The sequence below is a fragment of the Plasmodium yoelii genome (assembly GCF_900002385.2).
Source record: "Plasmodium yoelii strain 17X genome assembly, chromosome: 11".
In the NCBI taxonomy this organism is placed as follows: Eukaryota; Apicomplexa; class Aconoidasida; order Haemosporida; family Plasmodiidae; genus Plasmodium; species Plasmodium yoelii.
The window spans coordinates 1,626,766-1,639,577 of NC_036183.2; the positions used below are offsets into that span (position 1 = coordinate 1,626,766).

Here is a 12,812-nt window from a genome sequence, read left to right on the forward strand (position 1 = left end):
ATTAAAATGACAATTTAAAGATGACATGATTGACAACATATCGTACAATATATGTTTTTCAATCGAGACAATTATTATATGCTAAATGCATATATTGTAAAGAAAGTATAGATTCTTGCGTGCTAGTATAATTATTTAACGAAAACTCCTGTATTTATATATCATAATCGATAAAGATGATATTATAAATTGTGTGCTATTTGACACATAGGAGTTTATAATATGTATTTTTTAAATCAAATTTGATGATATTAATGCTTATTTTTCTATACATGTTTATGTTTTTGATGAAGTATTATATCACTTCTTTTCTTGGTTTTCTCTTTTTTCGTCAACGGATTCTTGATCTTTAACACTTTCATCATCTTTTGGTAATTCTGAAAACATGAACTCATTTTGATATTCAATAAGATATTGTGTGCTTCTTTTGACATCAATAAATAAATTGTAAACTCTTCTAACATCTTGTACAGTGACTTCCGTTGCTTTCCGTTTTTTTGCAACTAAATTTGCTAATGTAATTAGATGTAATGAATATCTTAAAGACGATTCAGATGCTATTTTACATAAAAGCTCTTTAGCAAATTCATCGATTTCTACATCTTCTTCTTCTGCACGTTGTTCTAGTATTTTCCTTATATCTTCATGCTTATATGGATATGTAGGTATAATAAGCGTTCTATCTAATAAATCTAATGGGATACCATGAGGAGCTTTATAATCAGTTCCTCTTATATGAGTAATACCTCTATTTGTTGCCATAATAACAATAGGAGATTGCTCACTTTCTAAAGCTCTATTTAAATATGAAAAACATTCTATATCTAACATATGTACTTCATCAATAAATAAAACTCCAGGTACTATTTCTGCTTTTTCATCTTCCTGCCATTCATTAATTTTCATATCAATGTGCTCTCTTATTTCATTTTTTATTTCTCCAGTATCTCCTGAAAACAATGCTAAAAATCCTTGGGTTCTACTATTTATAGCATCAATATCGTGCAATGTAACTGTATGAACGACTTCTTTTCTTTTTTGCAATTCCCCTTCTGGGCATTGAACAAAATGCGTATTGGGGTCCATAGCATCATAATCTTTTGATCTAGCAAAAGATTTACCAATTTTCGTAATTTTTCCTGTACCTTTGTCAATACAAATAACATCCCCTGCAGTAATATTTTCTTTTTGTAATGCTTCTATCATTTTATTTCCTAAATCATATAGTGTTTCCATTTCTGTAGTTTTAAGTATCATTTTCCCGACTTTTTTATTATTAGTAGTAGCATCTTTTTCCTGAAAACGCTCTATTTCAATTTCTACTACTTCTCCTTCAATTACTTCTGATTCTTCTTTTACTCTAACACCAATAGATCTTCTAAAAGCTTGAGTCAAAGCTTCTGTTTTGCTCATTTCTAAAGAATAAACCTCTGACCCAGAAATATGGGTAAAGGGGGTATCTTCTCCTAATGCCTTTGCAATACCCATAGCAATAGCAGTTTTACCTGTGCCTGGCTGGCCTGCTAATAAAATTGCTCTTCCACTGATTCTTCCCTCTTTAATCATTCGCAAAACAATACCCGCAGCTTTACGCGCGCTCATTTGTCCTATCATACCCTCAGAACAATAACGAGCGTCTAAACAATCATTCAAACCCAACCCTCTAATATGGGAGTGTGCCCCAATCCTTTCTATTTTTTGAATGTCCTTCACTTCTTCAAGTTTCATTTTGACGTAAATATCTCAATGGATAACTAAGATTGTTTTTTTAATTAAATTATTTGTAATCAGACTTTTTATTGAGCACTAATACATACACGTATGTATATATATTTCTTTCTAGGAGCGAAAAGAAAGACAATGAAAATGGACGCTATTCTTCCACAATTGTATAACGTGTAAATTTGCAGTTGGCATATGGTTGCTCAAAAGAAGACTTCAACACTGTTATATAATAAATATTATTGTGGATACGAGCCCTGTTATATATATATATATATTATTTAAGAAAATCTTATATGTTTTTTAATAATAAAACTATATATATATATGTACTTATGAATGTATAATTTATCTCATCCCCTATAAACATAATACAAAAACATTATTCATATTATTCCATTTACAGAAATATGTTTTTTTATACATTGAACATGCTTTTTCTACAGAGGTATATATATATTTTTTTAATATTATAGGGGTACCATTATATTTTTAAATTATATAGTTATTTAAATTTTATTATACTTCCATTATTATATATACATAGTATATTATAATATTCGAGTGCCTATTTTCCCTTTAAAAAAAATGATTGGAATAAAACATATTCACATATTTCTATTAAATATTTGAATTTTTTTTTAAATATAACATAGCTTTTTATTTTTTATTCATAGTTATAATATTAGCTTATATATTATTTCGCGTCCTTTTTTAATGCGTAAAAGCTGTTTTATATGTAAATAATAGGACCATATAACTAGTGTGATTTAAAATGCGGACATAAAAAATTAATGTTACATAGTGCTAACTTTTTAATATTTTTTCCTTTATTTATATTTTTAAAATAATGCATAGTGAAAATATCGCGGGATAATACTAAATGCATAAATATATTATATGTGAGATTGTGTTAATGGAATTTCAAAAGATAAATATTTTATTAATTTTCAAAAAAAAAATATGTTTTACATAATTTAAAAATACTTTTTTTTGAATTAGCGCAGAATACTTCATGATATAATTGATTATTTTTAACTTTACAAAGAATCTAGCATTTCCAACTATATAAGATATTTTATATGATGAATATCACAAACATAAGTCCGTGTATGTATATATGCAAAATAATTGTATAAACATTAATTGACTAAATTGTATATATATATATATATGCATATTTTTTTGAAAAAAGTAAAATAAATTAAAAAAATTGGAAAATTTTTGATGAAACAATTTTCCTATTTTTGTCTGTACATACCAACATTTAAGCATATATATACAGCTTACATATGCATATAAAACAATATCATCATAAATTAAAGACGATCGAGCTTTAAAAATTGATTTTTGCTATGCACGAATGAAAAACGTATAAGAATATATAAAACTGCAATAAAGCAAAGAATCAAAATTAATAACAAAGGCGTGTTTAATTGTACACAATACGTTATAAGTTGTATATCCATGAGCTTATTCAAGCAAGAGATAATATTTAATTAATTTTCTTTTTCCTCATTTTTTTTTGGAAAAATATGGATGATATTATTATTAACAAAACAGACATTTTCATAGTAATAGGGATAGCAGTCGCTTGTGGCATTTTTTCCGAATTTTTAAGTTGGATATTTGTATACAGAAATGAGAAGTTTATAACCTTAAACGAAGAATTAAAATCATTGTATGAGCAAGTTCAAAAAGAGAAAGAAGATGGATTATTAAGTAAAATATCTGTAAACAATAATAAAAAGAAAGCAAAAAAAAAGGTAACAGCCGAAGAGATATACACGGAAAAAACAAAAGCAATGACAGCATTAAAAACAAAATCAAATATAATAACAGGTTTAATTTTTTTATCTATAATGCCTTTATTGTTTAGTTTATTTGAAGGATTAACTATAGCAATTTTACCATTTAGACCAATTTTCCCTTTCACTTTAATAACACAAACCGGGTTGCAAGGAAAAAATATATACCATTGTTCATCGACTTTTATTTATACCCTAATACTTATGTTAACTAGACAAAATATTCAGAAATTTTTTGGATACGCACCTCCATCTGGAATGTTTGGTGACTTTAAGGTGCCAGAAGATGATGCTGATGTATGGAAATAAAATAAGAAAAACAATAAGAATAGATAAATAATGTTTATTCGTTTTATTCATTTTTAAAAACTCTATGAATTATTATGATTTTTCCCCATATTAGTGCGATTCCAGTATTTGTGCCTCTCCATGTGTATGTGTAACAAAACAATATCCATATATGAGTATGGTGTGCTACCTAATCATATAAATTATAAAATAAAATAATTCTTTTGAAGAAATATGCATAGTTAAAATTGTTATATGTCTAAAAAAATATACATGCTTGTATAATATTATTTTATATTCATACATTTGTTTAAATAAAATTTACAAGACTATCATGCTTTAAGCGATAGCAATATTTGCATACGTTCACATGCATATATTTATGTATGCATTTTTTATAATGTTTCTTAGTATATTCCTCAATTTATAAAACTATTATTTATATGTATACATTTTAAACAACTACAACAGATTTATTACCCTTTTGACACAAATATTTTATTTCAAATTAGAAATTGCATTATTTATGGGAAATTTATGAATTTTATAGAAATTTGATTAAAAACATTCACCATTTGAGTTTTATTTATATGCATTTTGTTTATTGCTATTCTCACTTTTAAAAATATATTTTTTTTGATTCTATTTCCTGCTATATTGCATTGTTTTTAAATGCCATTATGTGAGATAAAAATGAAAAATATACATTCTAAGGAGAATTTAATATAATACTTTCCTAACATCATTATTGTTCAAAATATGTTGCTTTCAACAACAAAAAAATGATAAAAATTCATATATGAATTGTGGTTTAATATATAGGAAAATATCTGTGTGCAAAGGTTTTAAAAATATTATATTATTGTCTATTATTTTTCATGTAGAAAATATTGTATTTTTTTCGTTTCTTGTAATTGAAGGCAAATATAATATATATTATTATTGCTGAATTTATGCTAGATATTTATAACAAATTTAAAAGCTTATACAATAATATATCCCTGAATCTATATTATAAATTTTTTTATTTTCATTTGGTGTTTTTTTATAGTACCTTTAAAGTAAATTTAATATAAAATTTGTTTTAAAAAAATGAAAGTAAAATTGTGCTATATTATCATTGTTTTCTTTTTAATATTTGAAATTTTTTAACTTAAAAAAATGAAAAAAAAAAAAATATAATTAAAAAGAACAAATTAAATATCATATACATTTTTAATATACATGCTTACTATGTATTATCTGTAGCACGTATTAAAAAAATATATAAAATAAAATAAGTATAAATATAATAACAAATAATCACTTTAGTGTTAGAATACTCACCTTATAAAAGCGTGAATTTATTTTATTTTTTGTTTGTTAATTTATATTAATTTAAAAAGGTAACATAATTTTATGCCAATAACTGAATTAATATTTTCCGTTTATAATTTTAAGGAAAAAATAATTATATTAATTCATTATTTTGATTTTGATTTGTGTTAGTATATAAAAAATGTCAAATATTTCAATAGACTAAATATATTTTATTTTGTTATTTTTTTGTATACATAAAAAATAAAATATTGATATATATATGCATATGTATTTTTTCTTATTTGTATATTTAAAATGCGAAACCAATCTATGAAATTGCATAGAATAGATTTATAAATTTATATGCATATTATGTATTGGTTTATGTACTTATTCGTATAGTATATATTTTAATGGGTTTGAATAAATATATGACACAATTAAAACCTTTGAAATTTGTAGCATCGCATAGAAATATTTTATATATAATCCCCTAATCAAATTAAACTAAATCTGTAACACAAGCTATACACGCATATTGTCTTTATTCAGTTCGTATCATTGTTCCCTTTTTTATGTCCATAAATTAATAATTGAAGTTTTTAAATAAGCATTATCTTTCACATATTTTCTTTTTGTTTATGTATATAATGATATGGGGTGTAAATGCTCTAAGCTGAAAGAAAAAAAAAGAAAAAATGAAAAAACGTCAAAATGGAATGAAGAAAACGAAGACAGCGAAAACGATGATGACAATAATCGTGAATTAAATATATATAAAACTAATGTAAATGGTAATATTCCAAAAAATAAACAGAAAGTTTATGATAATGATATATTAAATGTAGTAACTAATGATAAGCCCTTAAAAAAATTAAGTATAAATAATAGAAATTCAAATAACTACAATAACATAAACAAATTGGAAATAAATAATAAAACAGTGAAAAATCAAAAAAAAAAAAAATCAAGTGCTACCTCATTATTTTTTAAAGAGAATAAAACTATGTCCAAAAATGAATTAATAAAACCAAATTTTGAAAAGGAAATAAATGGAAAACAATCTAAAAAACAAAGTTTAAAAAAAAAAAACGATGTTAACAACAATGATGATGATAAAGATGGTTATACCACATATGAAAAAAACTCTTATACGGGAATTATAAGAATTATTAATAATGCCTTTTCAAAAAAACGGTTAACAAACAAAAATAATGATACTGTTTCGATGGTAAAAATGAAAAAAAAAGAATTTTTAAAAAATGACAAAAAAAAAAAATATATATTATATAAAAATGGACAAGACATACCTATTAATAATAATCACCAATTTGATGGGAATAAAAATCCGAATGATTTTAATATAAACACAAATTTAGGCGATTATTATGATCATAACAATTTACGAAAACCAGAAGGAAATGTAATACGAGGAATGAGTAAAGATAAAGATTTATTATTATATTATCATGATTTTAAAAGTTCTAAATTAAAAAAAAATACATTTTTACATATATATGAATTCTATAAATATAACTATAACAGTTTCAATATGTTATCATTAATGCCTAGCCATATTAGTAATGATATTTATGCTTCAAAAATACTTTTTGAAAGTTCTCTAATTGGAAAATATATAATATTGCCTTGGGTTGAAAATGATCCAGATATAAAAAATAATCTTTATGTAAAATATGTTAAATTATTTACCGAAAATAATAATAGATTAAATAATTTCGGTTTTAATATGTATGAACAAGACAGGGAATTGAACTTTTGTGGAATTTTTAACTATAACCTTAGCCATGATGAAGTAGACAGTGGAAATCATAACATGAATGTAAAACAGGTTAATTCAAACAAAATATGTGTTAATAGTTCCATTATCAATAATAGAAAAAAAGAACTAAATTATTCAAGGAAACAAAAAGAAAATCATAAAAAAAAAAATTTACGAAAAAAAAAATATACTAATAGCAGAAATTTTAGTATGGACAATATATTTAAATTGTATTATACAATACCCATCGAATATGCTAAAGATTCGCGATTGAAAAGGGGAAATAAAAGAAACACACCAATAAAAGATATTGATGAACAGAAAAAAAAAATGAAAAAAAAAAATGACGAAATCAGTAAATATAATATTATTAAAAAAACAAATAAAAAAGACACAAATGGTAAAATCGTGCCAAAGGAAAAAAATATCAAGTTAGAAAAAGAATATAAAACAGAAAAAGATAAAATAATAATAGATAACAATACAACAGTTCATTATAAAGATAAACGACGGAATACACGTCGACCTGAAAAACAGAAAACTGAGTTAACGAATAAAACGGAGTTACCCACTACAATAAATGTGAAAAGTGCGAAAGGAGGAAAAAATATTAATGAGAATGATATACTAAAGCATAAATCTAAGAATATGAACCAGCATTCCACATTTTCTCCTCAAATTGGTAAAGATTATATATCTAAAAAACTAAAAATTTATAAAAATAAAGAAGATTGCGTTAAAGAAAATAAAGCTAAAAAAAATTGTAGAATTGATATAACAAAGAATGAATTAAGTTCAAAAATTTTGATAAAAAAAAAAACAAAAAAAACAAATCGTGAATATGATAAAGATCAAAATAAGGACACTCCTTTTGAAATAAAAATTGATAATAATCGTATTATTTTAAAAAAACACGATGAATGTAAAAAAATGACTATAGATAAAAAGGCGAAAATACAAATGGAAGGGAAACACCTGATGGAGTACTGTAATAGCCCTTCTTCAGGAAAAAAAAAGGAAAACGAGAAAAAGAAGAAAAAAAAGATAGACAAAAAGGGCGATAAACAAAAAAGGGAAAAGAAAAAAAATCTTTTAGATGATAAACAACTAGGGGATAATATTTTAAGCTCAATGAATAACAAAGGAGATAAAAATGAGCAATATTTAAATATAAAAGAAAAGGGAACAAATAATATACAAAATAATAATGTGGAAAATGGACAAATAAATTGTCACCATATATATAAATTAAATGACAATTGCTTAAAAAAAAATTACGTAGTATGTAAAGTATGCTATAAAAAAAGATGCATATTTCATTATGTTAATGGGTTTCAATTATATGGATGGTTAAATTTTAAGTGGACTGATCCTGATGGTTTTTTAGAATTAAGTGTAAGACAAAAAAAAAAGTTTTATGCCTGGAAAAGATTATCAGATTTATATATTAATCCAATTGTTATGTCACAAAATTTATATAATAATTGTATAAGACAGGGATTTGTTGCAGATTGTTCATTTTTATCATCATTAACAGTTTTAATAGAATATGAAAAAAAGCATAATGTTCCCGTTTTATCGAGTATTATATCGCCATATATATCTGATTATACACATGAAAATAAAAACTGGCCAATTTTTAATCCTAGTGGTATGTATATATGTAGATTAAATTGTAATGGAATACAAAGAAAAATTATTATTGATGATTACGTACCAGTAAAAAGTAATAATTCATTATTAGTTGCATATTCAAATAATGAAAAAGAACTATGGGTTACATTACTAGAAAAAGCTTTTGTTAAACTAATGGGAGGATCTTATTCTATGTTTGGTTCAAATCCAGGCTCAGATTTATATTATTTAACAGGATGGATTCCAGTTACCATTTCGTTAAAATCAAAAATAAGTAGCTCGCCTCCATCCGCTGAATGTGTTACTACTCATTCGGCGATACAAAAAAATTTTATTATAAACGATAAAAAATATGAAAATTATATGAAGAAAGAAATGATGCATTTTGTTCAAGAAAAGTGCGAGAATAAAATGTTCAAAGATATTTATGATAATCATAATGACAAAAGAAATAAGATGAAAAATACACTAAGTCGATATGCAATAAAGGATTATGGTAAAAATAAAAAAAATAATTTTCTTTTTTTATCTAAAACAGTAAAGAATACATCAAACAAGCTGGATAAGTTTACATATGTTGTTATTAAGTCTAGAAACTTAAGCATACATCGATTATTCTTAAATGGTAATTATACTTTATCCAGTAGGTGGGATTATTATAATAAGTTGAAAAATTATTGGCATTTTAGAAATATATACATGAAATGTAAAAGAAGACAAGTGCGAGTTGCAAAATTATTTAATAGAGATATAGAAATTATGGGGTATACAAATAATTGTGAAGGCTTAATAAGAAATGGAATTGTAACTAATCAAAATGTTGAAATAAACAAATTCGAACAAAAAAAAATTAGGGGTGAGCACATTAGAAAAAAAACCGTGTCAAATAAAAAAAAAGCAGATTATGAAGTAAAAAAAAAAAGAAGAAAACAATTTTTATGCAGTGAAGTCAGCAAAATGGACATGTCAACGTATGTTTGCGGATCAGGAGATCATTATGATTATATTAGCAACGAAGAAAATTTAATTATGAGAGCAGATAAAGAGGACGAAGAACCCTATGATGAAAAATGGGATGATGTTTGGGATAATATGTATGATGGCATAAAAAAAGGAAAATGTGTAGTGTGCTTAGGTACATTAGAATTGCCGGACGCAGCACCATCGGGTTTAGAATATCCTGAAGGAGTATCGATTTCAACAGGAATTGTAACAAAACATGCTTATTCTATTTTAAATATTGAAAGCTATAAAGGAGATAAATTATTATATATAAAAAACCCATGGGGATGTATTAGATGGAAAGGAAAATATTCACATCATGATGACGAAACTTGGACAAAAAAATTACAAAAAAAATTAAATTATTCACTTGAAAAAGCTAAAAATAAAGATGATGGATGCTTTTGGATTCAATGGAAAGATGTTGTCAAATATTTCTCACATATATATATATGTTGGAATAGTATTATATTTCCTTATCAATTTGAAATTCATACAAAATGGGAAAATAGTTCATTTATAAATAATTCAATATTGTTAGATGATACTCATTTAGTAGCATATAACCCTCAATTTTCTTTACGTATTAATGTAAAAAAAGAAGATTTATCCGAAGATGGTATGTATTATATAGGGAAAAAACCGATAGAAGTTTGGATTCTTTTATCACGACATGTTAGAGATAGAAAAACAGATGTTTCCCAAAAATACTTAGCATTACATATTCATGCAGGAAAGGATAGAATTGTTTGTCCATTATTTCCAATAAAACAAGGAATATATTCGAATGGGGAATGTACTTTTACAAAGCTAGTAATTGGCGGTGAAGAAAATATTGCACAAAAAGGAAAATCAGATAAATCGAAAGTTGATAATAATAAAAAAGAAAATTTGGCAAAACGTTCTAATGAAACAGAAGAGTGCCAAGATAATGAACAAGAAACTCTTCGAAATGTAGATTTTGTCTTAATAGTTTCACAATATTCACAAAAAGACGAATTTAATTTTACACTAAAAGTATTCAGCCACACACATTTATCAATATATGAATTGCCACAATTGCTAACAGATAGTTACGAGTCGCTTTATTTTAAAGGGGAATGGGATACTAAATGTGCTGGAGGATGTTCAAATAATTTATGGTCATATTTTAGAAATCCACATATTCGGTTTTATGTTCCTGAGCATTCTGTTTTTTATATATTTTTAGAGTGTTCCCAAGAGCATTCTGTTAACTTGAGAATATTTAAGGGTTTAACATCATCACCTAGAAGTTTAAAAAAGGGAGAAATAATATCTAGTGGTGCATATAAATCTGGATGTTGTTATATTGAGTGCACATTAGAAAGTGGTACATATTGTTTAATCCCATCATTATATAGAGCAGATGTTGTAGCAAATTATCAAATATGTGTTCATTATCCTAATACTATTAAAAAAAGACCGGCTTTATATTTAATTCCCTATTCTTATATTACACCCCCATTTTCAATTTTTAAATATAAATTAATTAGTTTATATTCTTTAAAAAATTATTCAATTATTCTATTTAATACTATGGATGTTACATTATTATCATTAAAAGTTACAATGTTTCAAAATATAGACATTAAAGGAATTCCATTTGTTAATATATATAAATTAGTGGATAAAAAACAAGATAATGCTATATCTGATATAGAATCTAGCAATATTTTTAAAAATAATTATTTTAATCTTTTTATAACACATAATGGTTCAGTTTATAAAATTATACAAAAATGTAATATGCATGGTGGCCCAAATAATGATATATTACCACTATCTACATGTGGTTATGATTATTATATTAAATTTAATTCCATATTAATTCCTCTAACTGAATTAGAAGCTAACTCTTCTTATTTATTACTCATCACAACTAATATAAAAGAAGATATTCTTTACAATCATGAAACTCATTTTGTATCAGACAAATTAATCAGTTTCAATGAAAAAGGCATGCATATCAATAGGAGGTAAAGATACCCTTTCTTCTCATTAATTAGAATTCATAATTTCCGTTAAAATACATATGTAAAATTAGAAATAAATGAATAACTCACTTTTTTGTAAAAAAATGTGGCAGAAATAGAAGAAAAACAAAAGGAAACTTCCCTAATTGTAATTGGAATATTAATTAGGGGATGCTTAAAAAAGGCAATTTAAGTGTAAAGGAGGGGTTATATAAGATTAATTTTTCATAAGACCATCAAATTATACCGCACGTATACACGTATTGTGTGGTCATATACTTATTTAAGGTTGAATTTTTCAAAGGAAAAATCAATCAAATTATTATTTCTATGTTTGTATTTTCATATACTTGTTTATATATTCGTATAACGATTATTCATATAAGCATGTATCAATATAACTACATAATGGAAAGGTGGTAATTTTGATCCCCTACCAAATTTGCAACATTGTATAGTTATATATATTTTTTGGCATTTTAATAAATTTTTGTTTTAACTTTTTTTTCATAAGTTTTTTCGTTTTTCGTTTTTCTACACAAAATTCTTATGGCACAATCGATGTTTATGTAAATGCATCTTACTTCATGCATACAGTTTATGTTTTTCACTTCTTCAAGTATTAAATAAAAATTCGAATGTATGAATGCTCATCTTACTGTGATTTTTTTATCTACACCTTTTAATTTATTTAATCATAATTTTTAAGAACAATTTAAATTTTGTTTTATCATGTAAAATTTTGATTTTGCATATTTTTCGTTTTTTATATTTTTTTAATATATTTTATTCTCCTTGTTTTTTAATATTTTTTTTACGGCATAATAGCTATTTTTTTCGTTTTTTTTCTTTTTTTTTGACGAAAAAAAAATTATTAAGTAAAAAAAACAAAAAGTATATAAATAGCGAAACAGTTATGGTATTAAGAACATAACTGTGTTAATTACACCTATATATATATTAATACAATTTACCACACAAGCCCCTATACGATATAATGCATTTTGTTTCTTAAAAAATTGGTGATTTGGAAGTAACTTATTAAACATTTGAATAGCTTGAAAATAATTTTCTTTATCTGGTTTTTATTTTGTAATTCCACAGTATATGTATATTTTGGAAGCATCACTTTTTGTGTTGATATAACAAAGATAATAGTCTTAAATAAGTACCATTATTCTATATGTTATATATATATATATATATATATATATATAAAGTCATAATGGTAATCAGATCGTCAAGCACATATATATAAAATCACGAGTATGCCAGTCTCTTAAT

The 12,812-nt window shown here is 24.5% G+C and overlaps 3 protein-coding genes across 3 annotated transcripts; 2 read left to right on the forward strand and 1 right to left on the reverse strand.

Moving 5' to 3' along the window:
* Positions 1-300: 300 nt before the first annotated feature.
* On the reverse strand, positions 301-1,728 carry PY17X_1139600 (uncharacterized protein; the record flags this gene model as incomplete). The annotated part of the gene is made up of 1 exon (XM_720692.2): positions 301-1,728. One exon carries the CDS (start codon positions 1,726-1,728, stop codon positions 301-303), a length of 1,428 nt encoding a protein of 475 aa, XP_725785.2.
* Positions 1,729-3,257: 1,529 nt separating this feature from the next.
* Positions 3,258-3,839, forward strand: PY17X_1139700 (uncharacterized protein; the record flags this gene model as incomplete). The annotated part of the gene is made up of 1 exon (XM_723004.2): positions 3,258-3,839. One exon carries the CDS (start codon positions 3,258-3,260, stop codon positions 3,837-3,839), a length of 582 nt encoding a protein of 193 aa, XP_728097.2.
* A 1,933-nt stretch (positions 3,840-5,772) lies between these two features.
* On the forward strand, positions 5,773-11,535 carry PY17X_1139800 (uncharacterized protein; the record flags this gene model as incomplete). The annotated part of the gene is made up of 1 exon (XM_723005.2): positions 5,773-11,535. The coding sequence occupies one exon, from the start codon at positions 5,773-5,775 to the stop codon at positions 11,533-11,535; it is 5,763 nt and encodes a 1,920-aa protein (XP_728098.2).
* Positions 11,536-12,812: the final 1,277 nt, after the last annotated feature.